Consider the following 17,227-nt stretch of genomic DNA (forward strand, 5'->3'; position numbering starts at 1 on the left):
ATCAATCTATGCATATAGTGAATGCAGTGAAAGTCAATCTGTGTTTTATAATAACATAACCACTTAAGCCCCGGAAGATTTTACCCCCTTCCTGACCAGGGGGTTTTTTGCGTTTTTTTTTTTTTTTTTTTACTGCGAGACTTTGATGGACAATTGCGCGGTCGTGCGACGCTGTACCTAAACTAATTTCACGTCCTTTTTTTCCCACAAACAGAGCTTTCTTTTGGTGGTATTTGATCACCTGTGCGATTTTTTTTTTTCTTTTTGATCATGCGCTATAAACAAAAAAAGAGCGTAATTTTTGCAAAAATAACAATATTTTTCACTTTTTTTTTATATGAAATTCCCCCCCAAAAAAAATGTAAAAATCAAAATTTTTTAACATTTTCGGCCAAATTGTTTTACGCTACATATGTTTGGTAAAAAAAAAAATCGCAAAAAGCGTATTTTGATTGGTTTGCGCAAAAGTTATCGCGTTTACTAACAAAGGGAAAGTAATGGTGGCGATCTGCGATTTTTTTTTTTTTTTTTTTTTTTTTTTTTTTTTTTTTTGCGGTACTGCGACATTGCGGCGGACACATTGGACCCTTGACTGACATTTTTGACACTTTTGGGGGTACCAGTGACATTACTGCAGTAATCAGTGCTATATATATGCACTGTTACTGCAAAAATGACACTGGCCGGGAAGGGGTTAACTGTATTGGACAGGGAGGGGTTAAGTGTGTCCTAGGGGCGTGATTCTAACTGTAGGGGGACATGTCTCCTAGTGTAAAAACAAAGATCAACGGTTCTACATAGTAGAACCGTCTGATCTTTATTTTTACACAGGGGAGAATGACAGGTGGCTTGTTTACATAAGCCGCTCTGTCTTTCTCCCGCTGTACCGGCCATCGGGTCCGCCGGTCACACGCCCGCACTCCTCTGTGAACGAGCCGAGGCGGGCGCGCGCTTGCCCGCTATTGGCTCTAAAAGAAGTGACAGGCGAGCGACGTAGACCTACGTCACTCTGCCTGGCCGGGGCTGACTGCCGCAGTAAATATACTGTGAGCAGTCGGCAACCGGTTAATATCCATAAAACATCCGTGCTTTTCAATAAAACTGTAATCAAAAATAACTAAGTGTATACAATATAAATCAATCAGTGTATACAATAAAAGATCAAGTGTCCATAAATCATAAGTGCATTGCAGATCCAGAGACGTGGTCACCCAGTACAAGTGATTAGTACATAAATGTGTTCTACTCCACCGCCACCAGAGATCAAAGCCTCTCACCTCAGAATTTGACCCAGAACACTGAGCCAAACCACGCTTTTTTACCCCACTGGGGTCACTGGCTGATGTCACCGGATGGAATGGAGGTCTAGCTGATACACAGGGACAAGCTAACAGCGATGGTGCCGCTCTCACATGAGGCACATAGAGATCACCACATAGGTAAAAGAAGAAGAAAGAAATCAAATGCTCTCCGTGCGGGTAAGCTGAATACAGCTGTTTGTTAAAATCCAAATACTCACAAACAGCTTCTTGTAATCACGCTTGTAAGACATAAGCCGTACAACTGAGAGGATGCAGCGAGCTTAGACGTAACGCGTATAGGGGGCGGAGCCTTCCCTGCTGCTCGCTGCATCCTCTCAGTTGTACGGCTTGTCTTACAAGCGTGATTATACTAGCTTGTTAGCTTGTCCCTGTGTATCAGCTAGAGACCTCCATTCCATCCGGTGACATCAGCCAGTGACCCCAGTGGGGTAAAAAAGCGTGGTTTGGCTCAGTGTTCTGGGTCAAATTTTGAGGTGAGAGGCTTTGATCTCTGGTGGCAGTGGAGTGGAGCACATTTATGTACTAATCACTTGTACTTGTACTGGGTGACCACGTCTCTGGATCTGCAATGCACTTATGATTTATGGACACTTGATCTTTTATTGTATACACTGATTGAGTTATATTGTATACACTTATTTATTTTTGATTACAGTTTTATTGAAAAGCACAGATAGTTTTATGGATATTAATTTATTATAAACACAGATTGACTTTCACTGCATTCACTATAAGTCCCGGTTCACACTACCGAGACTTGCCAGGCGACTGGTCAGCCTGACAAGTCGCGGTCCATTCTGTGCTACGGGAACCGTTCTATAGGAGCGACTCAAGTCGCTCCGACTTAGAAAATAGATCCTGTACTACTTCGGGGCGACATCGGAGCCACTTGCATTGACTTCCATTATGTGAAGTCCGTGCAAGTCGCGGTGCACACGACTTCACAGGTCGCCCCTGAAGTCGGATCGCCATAGTGTGAACCGACACTGAACATAGATTGATTTTGCTTTTGAATACCTGTCAGGATTGAAATATAGGAGAGGCCACTGCTGAATTGATCAGCAGTGTATGCTTTGCGCTTGTCATTCTCATCCTTTCTGCTTGATATGCACATGCTTGTTCCAGGTCAGTGACTCGCCAAGTAGTAAATGAAGGATAAGGATGAGATTCCTGGAATTTATTTAAAGTGGTTGTAAACCTCAGACATGAAATATGAACAAAGCATATCTCTTTATAGTGTGAAATTGTCTCTGTCCAGAGCACTAAGTGCAATTTCTGTCTGCTACCTCTTTACTCTGCTATCAGCATGAGTCATGTCTGACGCCAAGAGAAAAATGGTGACGGAGGAGGGACCTCCAGCTGATTTGACAGCCTCTGCTCTGTTGCTATGTGGAGGGGGGTGGGGGTGTGTGTATGTCCCTTCCCTCTAATCAGCTCTCGGATCTCTCTTTACTGAGCTCTGCAGTGTGTAACTTCAGCTCTCCGCCCACTTTTTCTGAACTGTCAAACAAGCTTTGAATGTAGAGGAGAGAGGACCGCAGATAAACAGGTGCAACTTGTGTAGGAGGATTGGTTTCATTTCTGTGATTCATCTGAGACCAGTCACTTCACTGGATATATGTAAGGGTTTAAAACCACTTTAACAATAAGTTGGCAATAGCAGGTTCCCTATTTCTACCAGGAAAAGTGAACTTTATATTTCAAACACCTTTTAACAGTGTAAAAATAAAAAAATCTTTGTTTCACAAGATTCCCAGCCTGTAGTCCACGTCATCGCATCTCGTGGTCAGGAGTGGTCGGAGCATGAAATAGCGATGGACACCACTCCTACAATAATCTACCAAGATATCGCAGGAGAGTCCCAGTCTGCCACTTCCACCATCAAGGCCCTGATGGAGCTGCAGCAGACCAGCAGTGAGTACCATAACACCAAAGCACAAGAGGTGTGAAATATATGGGCTTTCTTTCATCTATGTGATGAAGACCTAACATCAGAGACCCATTCATCATCACCTTGTAAGTGTCTGTTTCCTGTAAGCCACGCTTCACCTCATCACTTAGCCCATCTTAAAAACATAAAATGTGATATAGTACATAGTAATGTCCATAGACCATGTGTAAAACACACATATAACTTCTGGCCCCCTTCTAACTCTCAAATAACTTTCAGACACCCCCAACATTAGCATAATCTCAGACTAATAACCATGATCAGCTGATTCAATTTACTTTGGATAGAGTAGGGAAGAGTTGGAACCTTTTTTGAAGTTTTTTTTTTTTTTTTTTTGCTCTGTGTGTCCCTGTGGAGGAGATTTCCACTCACTTTCCTGGGAACACGACAGAAAGTGAGTGGAAATTTTCAGTAAAGTGAGGGGAAAAACCCCTACTGGGTTCAGATGTCCACTTTGGAAGTGTCACGATCCGGGGTCAGGCTTGAAGACCAGTAGCTATAGCAGCAGAAGCTCACACAGGGAGGTCACCCAGGCAGATGAAGCAGGCTCACCTGAGGTGCGGAATCTAAGTACTAACCGGTCTTCACCAGCGCTCCTTATGGTGGAGATGGATTTTGCTGCGTGTTAGCACCAGATCGCGGTCCTCAGGATCGCCCCACCAGGAGGTGAGCAAGCCAGGGTCCAGTAGCAGATGGGGATTAAGCTGAAGCGTAGTCAAGGAGTAGCCAAAGGTTGGTAACGAGTAGTTGCAGGTTGGGATTAAGCAGAAGAGTAGTCGAGGAACAAGCCAAGTTTCGATAACGGATGATAGCGAGGATACGGACGGCAGCAGGAGAGACGAGCGAGATATTGGCTGGTGAAGGCACAATATTCTGGTGACCAGGAAGTGCAAAGACATATTCTGGCGACCAGGAAGTGCAAAGACATATTCTGGCGACCAGAAAGTGCAAAGACATGGCTTAAATCAGGAGCTCAGCGAGTAGAGCCATTGCCAGACACTGTGGAGGTCCCAGGTTCAAGTCTGGGTCCTGACCGGAAGACTTCTGCACAGGTCCTGTCCCAGTGACAGCTATATAATTTTAGATTTTCCATTGCTTTCCATTTCTATTGCTTTCTCCTGCTGTTTCCAGGATTGAAAGTGATGGGTAAAGTCTACATTGGGGTTTTGTTAGTCAATGCTCTCTGCTCTGCCCCTCCATCAATTGCTGGATCGCTGGCAAGGGATCAGGAGTGGCTGGCTCCTGCTCTCTGCCCAGTGCTCAATGGTGGAGCTAGCTGTCAATCAGGTAGTGGGGTGGATCCTAACAATATTGTCAGGATGCTTCCTGAGCATAGAGCGGCTCTGCCCCATCAGCTGATTGCCCTCTATAAGCTGACTCTGGCTCACAGGGGAACAAAAGGAATTGTGCTCTTGTGACCCACAAGAGAAATATGGCTAAAAAGAGCTTTGTCCATACTTCTTTTTTTTTTTTTTAATTCTTCCTCGTGATTGATCAGCCAGGGGGTGTCTACATAGATCCCATACTGCCCTTTTAAACACATGATCGTTTCCCATTTAGGACCTTAATTGACCAGATCAGCTGATGAGTCTGTGGGCACATTTAGTATCCCCGGTCAGCCAATGGCATCTGTTTTATAATTGCCCTTTTGTTCTCCAGTGAAAGAGAAAGTGGACATTAAGCCCCGGCAGCCGACCATTGACCTCAGTCAGATGGCTGTTCCTATCCAGATGGCCCCTGATAAACGTCAGACTACAAGTCCTTCCTTTTCCGTGGTGGAGTCAGAGTTGGTTGCAGAATACATATCTACAGGTAGGGGCAATATAATTAGTAAGCTGTACAACAGTGGAAGGGATGAGAGTTAGTCGGCTATTGCTGTGACTATAAAAATGCATAAGAAAAAAAGTGGTTTAACGCTTTATACTAAGCAAGCAGCTGCATTAAATGCCATGGAATATGGAATTCCATTTGGTTAGTTTTGTGAGCTAGGCGCTGCTGCAGACCGCATAACCAGAATCGATCTTGGCCTCCACTGCAAGAGCAGTGTAACACACCCCCAGCCTGCCAATTGCACAATGATGAAGCAACAAGCTGATGAGTCATCCCTCTGCTCACTGCCCCCCTTTCTACATGGTCACTTTTTGCACATGTGCACTGCAACTGAGTCTAATTGGCTACTAGAATATGCCCTCCCACTTGATCACTGCGGCCATCCTAGCAGAAGTTCAGAGCCCCTCCTTCTCCTTTTCACAAATCGCCAGTTTGCCTTACTTAAAGTGGAACTTCACCCAGAAGGGGAAGTTCTGCTTGTTTGCATCCCCCCCTTAACTGCCACATTTGGCACTTTTTAGTGGGGGGGTACCTGGTTTTGACAGGTACCCACTCGCATAAGTTCTGCCCCCTCTCTCCCCCGTAGTCTTCTGGGACACATCACAGGTCCCAGAAGACTACAGGACCCTTCACAAGGAGCAGCAAGGCTTCACTTAACGGTTTCCCTTACTAGAGATGCTGACACCTGCACCCGAAGCTGATTAAAGAATCGGTTCGCGTGAGGACATTGCGGGATCCCTGGACAGGTAAGTGTGCTTACATTAAAATTCAGCAACTACAGTATTTGTAGCTGCTAACTTTTCAATTTTTGGGGGCAGCCTAGAGCTCCCCTTTAAGATGCCCGTGCCTGAACCCAAAGCTGATTGAAGAAGGAGGTGTGGACATCGCTGGATCCCTGAACAGGTAAGTGTCCTTATATTAAAAGTCAGCAGCTACAGGATTTTGTAGTTGTTGACTTAGTTTTCTCTGTCGCTCATTGACAGACGCAGTCCTCTTGATTAATATCAAAAAATATACTGCCCTCTACAGGAGTAGGACACTAGGCAGAAGGAAAACGTTCTGGCCACACCTTAGGGGCAGTCCCAGAGGGTATATCCTCTCTCTCTCTCTGCTACAGGATGTTAGTTTTTTTCTGTCTAGTCAGGAGTAAGGACCTAAGTTCCTTGCTGGGATCTTTAGTCCTGGCAAGATTTGTTTTAGAAAAATTTTTTTTAGGCAGCTTTTTTCTCCAGTTGTTCCTGTGAGATCTTCAAGCAATTATGCTGGAGCTGGGCGACGGGCTGGATGTTAAGATCCAGTGGTCACCCCAGTCAGCCTACGAGCGCGTGCAGGCCCTAGCTCCGCGCTGGGTGGGCCGCGACATAGTCCCACTGGACGGGGACTGGCCCTGCGAGTTAAACGTCTCGCCGGGACGCCGACGACCAGTTGGAAACTGAGTCGCGGCGTCCGTATTGGTCAACAGCCCCCCCACTTCGGTGGAGAGGGGTTCTGTTAGGAGGGGGTGCCCGCCGGTTCCGGTATGGTGAGTAGTATGTTCCCCCTCTCCCCTGTTGGGTTTTGGGAATAGACACGGGCCCCCCTGTGGATGGTCGGACCCTTTTGATCCTGGGTCCCTCCTCTATCCTATAGCATGTGTCACAGATCCCCCTCTTGAGTGTGATTTGGTGAATAAGAACCAGGAGGCTTGGTTTGGGAACTGACTATCGGAAGTCACTGTATGAGTGGGCACTGTAAAGGGACCATGACTGAAGTCAGGGGTTGGCATTACTGTTTAGGATGGCCATGTAAGAGGGTGATATGATCCTACCTTATACATAAGGTTGCAGTTGCCTGGACTACCGCCATCCTCCCGCAGGCCGCCATCCTCCCGCAGGCCGCACACCTCCCGCAGGCCGCACAGGCCGATGCCTGCCTTCCGCAGGCCGCACGGTGTAGCAGGCCGCTGCCATCTTTCCACAGGGGCCGCCGCCATCCTCCCGCAGGTCGCGCGGGGCCACCATATTGGCGTAGCCTCATGTCTCCGGCATGGGGGCGGCCATTTTGGAGATGACCAGATACCTCGAGGAGTAGCAGGGGAAGCGCCGGAAGGCGTGTAAAGGGGCGGAGCCGCCTCCTTTACCCGGGAAAACGATCCAAAAGACTTCCTGTCTGTAAAGGACAGCGCTGAGAGCAGTTTGGTAGAAGCTTCTGTGCATCAGGTGGTGAGCCCTTGGGGTCTCTCTCTCTCTCTCTCTGTGGGGGTCCGAAGCAGGTAACACTGAGGGGCGCTGTTGCGCTGGGGGATTACAAAAAAAAAAAAAAAGTTTTTTTCTTTGCAATTTTTTTTTTTGTTTGCTGGCAAGTGTCTTGGATTAATCATGGACCCTGCCACACATGTATCCCCACCTGATCCCCTCGAGGTGGCCACAGGACCCTCCAGTGCCCCACTTATGATTGATGCATTATCAGCAGTTTTGGAGTCTTTGGTATCCCGGGTGGAGGTGGCCTGTCAGGGACGGGGGGCAAGAAAGCTACCCCTACCTACCCCTATTTCATCTGACAATTCAGATACGGATTCTGAGCTTGTCACTGCAGCTGCAGGTCCCTCTTCTGGGGCTTGTGTCTCGGGTACGGTCTCCTCAGACAGTGAGGAGGACGTTTCTGCCTCCGCCATAGCACAAGAAGAAGCGTTGGTGGACGCACTAGTTGTGTCTGTCCGGGAAACCTTAAGTCTTGAGGTTACAACGGCAGAGGTAGCTGACACTGAAATTCCTTTTGGTACTAGCAAGCCTACCAAAATGGCGAAGGTTTTTCCCTTGCCCAAATGTTTTGGTAATCTAATTAAAGAAGAATGGGGTCGTCCGAAACGAACCCCTGCTATTTCCAAACGCATTGCTAGGCGCGATCCGTTTGAGGAATCCCTCCTTAAAAAATGGACGGTACCACCAGCGGTGGACCCACCAATTTCCAGACTAAATAAAGCCACTGTTATTACGTTGGAGGACGCTCCGTCCTTTAGGGATCCGGTGGATCGTAAAGTGGAAGCGGAATCCCGCTCCATTTTTTCCCTGATAGGGTCAACCTTTAGGCCAGTGGTTGCCATTGGTCTAGTTTCACAAACATTGACAGAATGGACCAAATTGTTACGCCGTGACCTAAAAGGGAGAAGTATCCCCCCGGCAGTATCCGATTTGATGGAGCAGATTATACAAGGACTACAGTTCATCTGTGACGCCGCCCTGGACGCCACTCCCTTGTTAGGGCGTGCATCGGTTTCAGCAGTGGTCCTCAGACGCGTGTTGTGGTTAAAGTGCTGGTCGGCGGATCAAGGTTCCAAAAAAGCTTTGGCTAATCTCCCTTTTCAAGGGGATCGCCTGTTTGGGGCCACCTTGGATGAGATTATAAAGGATCTCACTGGGGGCAAGAGCACTTTTTTGCCACAGACTGCTAAGGGTAAAGGACCTCGTAACAGGCGAGGACCTTCCTTTTCCGCTCATAAAAAGTTTGTTCGTTCCGCTGGGGCGGGCGATAAGGGGAAGCCCTCCAAAGCCCCTTCAGGGGGTTTCAAAGGGCGCTGGTCGGCTAAACAAAAGTCCGGCTCAGCCAAACCTGAAGATAAGACCAATACAGCCTGAAGGTGCGCCCCCACCCATCTCTGGGGTGGGGGGACGTCTTCACCGGTTTCCGGATCCATGGCTTTCCAGAATCCCGGACAAAGGGGTTCGCGAGATCATACGGTCGGGATACAAGATCGAGTTTCGATCACTTCTACCGGTGCGATTCTTCCCTTCCAACATTCGACTATCCCCGGATCGCTTAAAAGCTTTGCGGGGGGCTGTAATGGACTTGATGCAACAAGGAGTGGTAGTTCCCATTCCTTGAGCAGAACGTTTTCAGGGGTTCTATTCAAACCTATTCACAATACCCAGAAAGGAGGGCAAGGTGCGTCCAATTCTAGACTTAAGAGCACTCAATCATTTTGTCCGGGTACAAGAATTCAAGATGGAGTCCATCTGAACAGGGGTGGCCTCCCTGCATCAGGGGGATTTCCTGGTGTCCAGAGACAGCAAGGATGCCTAATTTCAGATCCCCATCTTCGCAGGACATCAGCGTTTTCTTCACTTTTCCCAAATATCATCCCTGGTTCCCACCAGGAGATTGAACTATCTGGGCCTAACTTTGGAGACATCCTTGGCAAGGATGTGTCTCCTTACGGAGAAGCTCCGGAAGATTCAGTGAACGATTCGGATGATGCTGTCTTGTCAACTGGCCTTCCTTTCGGACTTGCATGAGGATCCTGGGACTGATGGTGGCCTCCTTAGAGGCAGTACCGTATGCCCAGTCTCATACCCGAATTCTCCAAAAGGAGATTCTTTTCAAATGGAATCGGAATCCCGATTCTCTGGACAATCGGATCCGGTTGAGCGAGCGGACCAGGGAGTCTCTGGTCTGGTTGCTTCGGTCTCCGATGCTCAGCCAGGGGAAGTCATTTCTTCCGATAGAATCCAGGTTACCGATAAATGTATTGGAACTGAGAGGGATCAGACTTTGTCTGATTTACTGGACCGAGCAGCTCCAGGGCAGCCCGGTTCGGATCCAGTTGGACAATGCCACGGCCGTGGCTTATGTCAATCACCAAGGGGGCACCTAGAGTGTCCTGGCGGCCATCGAAGTGGCCAGCATTCTTCGTTGGGCGGAACGGTTTGTTCCGGCTCTCTCCGCGGTATTCACTCCGGGGGTGGAAAATCGGCAGGCAGATTATCTCAGCCGTCAGATTCTGGATCAAGGGGAATGGCCTCTTCATCCAGAGGTATTTCACCAACTGTGCCTTCATTGGGGCACCCCGGAGGTGGATCTGTTGGCAGCTTGGCTCAACAGGAAGGTGCGGAGGTTTGTAGCCCGCTCCCGAGATCCTTGAGCAGACGCGCTGGTCGCCCCGTGGGGACAGTATCAGCTACTGTATGTCTTCCCTCCTCTCAAGTTGCTGCCGAAACTTCTTCGCAGGATAGAGGTGGAGGGAATTCCAGTTATCCTGGTAGCTCCGGACTGGCCTCGTCGACCCGGGTATGCCGACTTGGTCAGGCTGGTCGCGGACGCTCCTCTCAGGGAGGATATGCGGTCTCAGGGACCGATCTTCCATCCTGCTTTACAATCGCTGGCTTTAACGGCTGGCTATTGAGACTCAGGTGCTGAAGGACAAGGGATTGTCAACTTCAGTTATTCCTACTTTAATTAAAGCAAGGAAAGCGACTTCCAGAAAAGTCTATCATCGCACATGGAAGTCTTATATTGCGTGGTGTGAATCCCTTGGATTTCCTCCACGTGCCTATTCGGTGACCCGAATCTTGGCTTTTCTGCAACAGGGGGTTGAGCAGAAGCTGGCCTTGAGTACTGTCAAGGGTCAGGTTTTAGCGTTGGCAATTTTCTTTCAGAAACCTTTGGCGACCCATTCCTTGGTGTGGAATTTCATCCAGGGGGTGCGGCACCTGGCTCCGCCAGTGCGCGTGCCCTTACCGCCCTGGGATCTTAATTTGGTGTTGTCGGTTCTTCAGAATCCTCCCTTTGAAAATATCAGGGAGATTCCCTTGCTTACGTTATCCCAGAAGGTGGCCTTCTTGGTGGCCATTACTTCTGCACGCAGGGTGTCAGAACTGGCCGCATTATCCTGTCGTTCCCCATATCTGGTGGTTCATAGAGATAAGGTGGTTCTTCGTCCGAAACGGGAGTTTGCGTTACATTCCTTGGATGTGGTTCGGGCAATCAGGGTATACTTGAAAACTACGGACTCGTTTCGTAAAACGGATTCACTTTTTGTGATCACGGATGGCCCCAAAAAGGGGTTGCCTGCATCTGCCGCGACTATCTCCAGATGGATCAGACAGACGGTGGTACAGGCTTATTCTATTAAGGGTCGGAATCCTCCGTTCCCTGTTAAGGCGCACTCCACTCGGGCGCTTAGTGCTTCCTGGGCCTTCCGCCATCAGGCGTCAGTGGTCCAGGTTTGCAAGGCGGCTACCTGGTCGTCGGTTCATACCTTTACAAAATTTTATAAAGTTGATGTGTTGGCATCGGCGGATACCTCTTTTTTGGACGCAAGGTTTTGCAGGCCGCAATTTGAGGAGACCGTTGGCCTACCTCGAGGGTTTTTTTCTGTTGGGTTTTCAGTTGAGTCTCATCCTTTTTGTTTGATGAGCCTTTAAGACTTCTAGTCGGCACCGGTTGGGCCTTCTGGATTTAAATTTTGATTTGTTATCCCACCCCTCATTTGTGGCACTGCTTTGGGACGTCCCAATTTGATATTAATCAAGGGGACTGCGTCTGTCAATGAGCGACAGAGAAAAATGGATTTTTGTAAAATCTTACCGTAAAATCCTTTTCTCTTAAGCTCATTGACAGATGCAGTACCCGCCCCTCTACTTTTGAGTTGGGTTGGGTTAAATTCTCTGACACTGCTTTGTGACATAACTAACATCCTGTAGCAGAGAGAGAGAGGATATACCCTCTGGGACTGCCCCTAAGGTGTGGCCAGAACGTTTTCCTTCTGCCTAGTGTCCTACTCCTGTAGAGGGCAGTATAACCAATTTGATATTAATCAAGAGGACTGCGTCTGTCAATGAGCTTAAGAGAAAAGGATTTTACGGTAAGATTTTACAAAAATCCATTTTATTTTTTTGGGTGGGGTGGGGGGAAGAACAGGAGCTCTTAAAAAAATTTAGGCTCCATTCACAGATTGCGCTGCCAGATGGTGCACGTTTGCGCAATGTGTGTGAGTGAACGAATGGGTTGCCCTAATGCAGCACACATTAACATTCAAAGTAATGTGTGTTAAAGGCTAACCTTTGAAACATGTTACATGTTCCACCCGCTTTTAAAAGGTAACATATTCCGGTATCTGCACCTTCTCCTCCCTGTAACGGCGATCTTTCTCCTGCTGTCACAATTTGAAAACAGCGCTGCCATGTGGGGCCCTGCCCACATGGACGCATTGTTCATTTACAGTTTCCTGTAAATTAATAGACTACAACTACAGCCATTGCAGCTGACTGCTTGTAGTTCTCAATGAACTAAGAGAGCGCTGGTGAGCATCCCCCGTAGTTCATTGATCTTCCTGGTCTCAAGTAACTACCTGCCCGTACAGGAGATTTGGGCTGACGGCTATCCCGAGGGCCTGCAGAAGCCCATCAATGTACCCACGATCTGCTGATTGAAGGTGCAATGCTCTGCAGGCTCCTTAGTTTAAAAAAAAAAAAAAATAATCATTGACGGTCACAGCTCCTGACCTTCTTAACCATTGGGTTATACTGCCCCCTTCAGGAGTAGGACACTAGGCAGAAAAAGTCTGGCTATGCCTATGGGCAGTCCCAGGGGTACTCTTTCTCTGCTTTAGGTACTCCAGTTTTTTTCTGCCTAGTCAGGAGTAAGGACCTGGCCATTTCTTTTTCTTTTTGGATAGATTTTTTTCTCCTGGTTTTATTCCTGTGAGATCTACAATCAACTGCCGGACTGGGCGATGGGCTGGATAATCTAGATCCAGTAGTCACCCCAGTCTGGCCAGCGACCGCGTGCAGATTTCAGCTTAGCGCTAGTTCGGCTGCCACATAGCCCCACCAAACGGGGGCTTGCCTGCGAGTTAAACTCCTCGCCAGGTTGCATACGACCGAGTCTCGACTCGAGTCGTAGTGTTCCTTCTGGCATACAACCCCCCCCCATTTAGATAGAGAGGAGGTTCTGTCTGTAGCGGTGCCCTTCTGGTTCCGGATATGGTAGTTAACTGCCCCCCTCTCCCCCTGGTGGGTTTTGGAATGGATGTGGGCCCCTCCATGGGACATCGGACTCCTGGGTTCCCCTCCTTCCCGTTAGGCACCCCTCTTCATCGGTCTGGTTGTCCCTGTGGGCCATCTTGCCTCTTTCCTTGTCCTGGAGTCCTTTGTGTCCTAGGTGGGGGTGGTTTTTGGGCGACAGGCTAGCAAAAAGCGCCCCCGCCTTCCCCTGCCTCAACTGTCTCCTCAGATCCTGAATCTTATTCGGCTGCCACAGACGTAGGTCACTCTGTTGGGTCTGCGACCATGCGCCCTGAGTTCTCAGATAGTGAGGATGATTCCTCTACTCCTGTAGCCCCGCACGAAAAGGCACTGGTGGATGCACTGATTGTATCTGTGCGTGAGACCTTAAAAATGGAGGACGCAGCTGAAGCGTTCCCTTTTGGCACTCACAAGCCTTCCAGAGCGGGAAAGGCGTTTCCTTTCCCCTCCTCTTTTGACAGAATTGTTGCTAAAGAGTGGGAATGACCAAAACAACCCCTTGTGGTACCTTAGCGATTTGCTATGCGGTACCCCTTTTAAACGTTTCTTCTTAAAAAGTGGACTGTTGCACCGGTGGTGGACCCTCTGGTCTTCAGATTGAACAAGACAACCATGACTCTGGTTGAAGACTCCCCGGCCTTTAAGGACTGTGGCTCGCAATATGTACACTGTGGCTGGTTTGGCACTGAGGTCAGTATTTACCATTGCACTGGTGTCGCAAACACTGCCAGAGTGGGCTAAGCTTTTACGCTGTGACCTGAAGGGGGAGCAGCTCCCCCCTGCCTTTGCTGAGCTGGCGGACCAGTTGGTCCAGGGGGTTGCAGTTTATCTGTGATGTCTCTTTGGATGCGCCTCCCCTAGTCCCTAGGCTCTCTGTTTCAGCAGTGGTCCTTCGGCCTATTTTTTTGGCTCAAATGCTGCTCTGCGGACCAGACTTCTTAAAAGGCCTTGACTGATCTTCCTTTTCTAGGAGATAGCCTGTTTGGAGCTACCCTGGTTGACATCATTAAGGGTGTCACAGGGAAGAAGAGTACCTTTCTTCTGCAGGCTAGTAATGGCAAGGACCCTCGTCGTAGACGTGGGCCATCCTTCTCGGCTCAGTTTTTTTTCGCCCCTCAGGGGCGACTGACATGGTATCAAAGCCTTTCAGGGCCTCTGGTGGATCCAAGCGAACTTGGCCTGGCAAGTCGAGAGCGGGCTTCTCCAGACCCACAGACAAGGCTCCTTCAGTATGAAGGTGCGCCCTCACCCGTATCGGGGTGGGGGGACATCTTCGCTGGTTTCCGGATCTATGGACTTCCCTGATACAAGACAAAGTGGGTCCACGAAGTCATATAGTCCGGCTACAAGATCGGGTTTCGTTCTCACCCTCTGGAAAAGATTCTTTCCTTCAAACTTGCGCCTATCCACGGACCGCTTCCTTCCAGGGTCTTTTTGGGGTGGGGAATGACCTGTTATTTCAAGGGGTGATTGTCTCAGTCCTAAAATCGGAACGTTTTCAGGGGTTTTACTCAAACCTGTTTACAGTCCCCAGGAAGGAAGGGAAGGTGCGTCCAATTCTGGACCTCAAGGCACTGAACTGCTTTGTACAGGTGCAGAAGTTCAGAATAGAGTATTCGCATGGTGGTGGCATCACGGCATATGGGGGATTTTCTTGCCTCTATCGACATCAAGGATGCTTACCTTCACATTCCAATATGTACTGGTCACCAGCGCTTTCTCCGCTTTTGCCGCGGGAGAGGAGCATTATCAGTTTGTGGCGTTACCCTTTGGTCTCGCCTCTGCTCCTCGGGTTTTCACAAAAGTGTTAGCCCCGATGCTAGCGTTTTTACGCCAAAGGGGGATCATGGGACTGGACTACTTGGACGACCTCCTTCTGCTAGCCGAGTCTCCTGCTGCTCTGGTGGAAAACCTGGAGATCACCATATGAACTCTGAGGGAGTTTGGCTGGATTCTGAATTTTCAGAAGCCTGCTCTGATTCCGTCCACAAAGCTGCACTGTCTGACTCTGGACTCGGCCTTAGCCAGAGTGCTCCTTCCACTGGATAAACTGCAGAAACTGCAGGCTGCAATTCGTCTCCTGATGTCGAGCAGATGGTCATCCCTCCGGACTTGCATGTGGGTGCTGGGCCTGATGGTGTCTACCTTGAGGCGGTTCTGTTTGCACAGTTCCATATGCGGAAAAAATGGGACAAGAATCTGCAATCTCTGGAACATTAGATCCGGCTGAGCCAGGGAGCCAAAGAGTCCCTGATATGGTGGCTTTGTGCTTCGGCTGGGCAAAGCCTTCCTAACCCTGTATTGGACACCACCCCGAATGCCAGCTTGTTCGTGTGGGGAGGCATCCTCGGCAAAAATTCTGCCCAGGGGGTCTGGACACTGGAAGAGTCCAGACTTACAGATCATTGTCCTGGAACTCTGAGCGATCAGTCTGTGCCTGGAACATTGGACGGATCGTCTCCAGGTATGTCCAGTGCACATTGAATCGGACAATGTCACGGCCGTGGCTTACGTCAATCACCAGGGGGGCATAAGAAGTGTCCTGGTGGCTCTGGAGGTAGGCGGCATGCTAAGGTGGGCAGAACGTTTAGTTCTAGTACTCTCCGCTGTACACATTCCTGGGGTGGAAAACTGGCAGGCGGATTACCTCAGTCGGCAGGCGTTGGACCAAGGGGAGTGGTCCCTTCATCCGGAGGTGTTTTATCAGTTGTGTCTCCGGTGGGGCATCCCCGAGGTGGATCTGTTGGCATCTCGGCTCAACAGAAAGGTGCAGAGGTTTGTGGCTTGGTCACGGAATCCTCTGGTGGCTCCATGGGGGTCAGTATCGTCTGCTTTACACCTTCTCTCCCCTCAAGCTTCTGCCAAGACTTCAACGCAAGATTGAGGCAGAATGGATTCCGGTCATCTTATCGTCGCCGGGCTTGGTATGCCGATCTGGTGCGGCTGGTCACCGACGTTCCTTGGAAGCTTCCTCTCAGGGAGGATCTGCTGTCCCAAGGGCCAATCTTCCCACCTGCTTTAGTCGCTGGCTTTGACGGCTTGGCTGTTGAATGCCAGGTGCTGAAGGATAGAGGTTTGTCTGAGTCGGTGACTCCAACGCTGTTAAATGCTAGGAAATTTTTACTTCTAGGAAGATCTACCATTGTACGTGGAAAACATACATTGCGTGGTGTGAGTCTCTTGGGGGTTCATCCTCACTCTTTTTCTGTGGCTCGGATTTTGGCCTTCCTTCAACGGGGGTTGAGCAGAAACTGGCCTTGAGTACTATCAAGGGCCAGGTGTCGGCCTTGGTCTTCTTTCAACGGCCTTTAGCCACACACTCCCTGGTGCGTACTTTTCTTCAGGGAGTTTGTCTCTTGGCTCCTCGAGTGTGGTCTCTGTTACCGCCTTGGGACCTCAAGTTGGTGCTCTGTCATCCAGAAGCTTCCTTTTGAGAATCTTCGGGGGATTCCCCTGCTTACGCTGTCCCAGAAGGTGGCCTTTTTTTAAGCTATCATCTCTGTGCGCAGGGTGTCGGAATTGGTGGCGTTATCCTGTCGTTCACCTTACTTGGTGGTTCACAGAGATAAGGTGGTTCTTCACCTCTGTCAGTTATTCCTACCAAAGTTGTCTCTGATTTTTATTTGAATGAAGACATTGTGTTGCCTTCCCTGTGTCCCAAAACATCCGAAGGAAATTGCTTTGCATGCCTTGGATGTGGTCCGGGCGATTAGGGTGTACCTGGCAGCTACGGAGTCTTTTAGGAAATCAGACTCATTATTTGTGCTCACGCGTGGATGGACCTCGAAAAGGGTTGTCTGCTTCCTCTGCGACCATTTCCAGATGGATCAGACAGACGGTAAATCAGGCCTATTCAAGGGTCAGGTTCCTCTTTGAGGGTGTATTGTTTTTTTCAGGTAAGCTCCAGTTGTTTTGGTTGAGCTTCGGTTAACCTGGTTGGCTATAGTGTAGCCTTGGAATTTCTTTTTACGCTGTTCCCACCCCTCATGTTTTACACTGCTTTGGGACGTCCCAATGGTTAAGAAGATCAGGAGCTGTGTCCGTCAATGAACGAAAGAGAAAATGGGATTTTTGACTTGCTGTAAAATCTATTTCTATGATGATCATTGACGGACACAGCACCCACCCCTCTATGGAGTTTTGTGAACTACAGGAAGACTTTGTGAACAACCTAGAGGGCTCACCAGCTCCCCAGTAGTTCACTGAGAACTACAAGCTATCAGCCACAAAGAGAGTCTGTATTTGTAGTTCTGTGAATGAATGACACGGCGGAACCCTGCACGGCCCAGCTCTTATCAAATGACAGTGGGTGCGGGGAGATCCCTTGCCCGCTGTAACGGGGG

At 49.1% G+C, this 17,227-nt stretch overlaps 1 protein-coding gene across 5 annotated transcripts in view; it reads left to right on the plus strand.

Annotated features, from left to right (window-relative positions):
• EMSY (EMSY transcriptional repressor, BRCA2 interacting) overlaps positions 1 to 17,227 on the plus strand; it is a 99,830-nt gene that overhangs the window by 51,409 nt on the left and 31,194 nt on the right. For 3 of the 5 annotated variants that reach the window (XM_082246164.1, XM_082246165.1, XM_082246166.1), the window contains 2 exons: positions 3,072 to 3,236; positions 4,933 to 5,085. In XM_082246164.1, coding sequence (XP_082102290.1) covers positions 3,072 to 3,236; positions 4,933 to 5,085 — 318 coding nt within the window. The remainder of the gene's footprint in view (positions 1 to 3,071; positions 3,237 to 4,932; positions 5,086 to 17,227) is intronic. The other 2 variants (XM_082246167.1, XM_082246168.1) reach the window with 1 other exon arrangement.

This window comes from Pelophylax lessonae (genome assembly GCF_965119305.1).
Source record: "Pelophylax lessonae genome assembly, chromosome: 2".
NCBI lineage: Eukaryota > Metazoa > Chordata > Amphibia > Anura > Ranidae > Pelophylax > Pelophylax lessonae.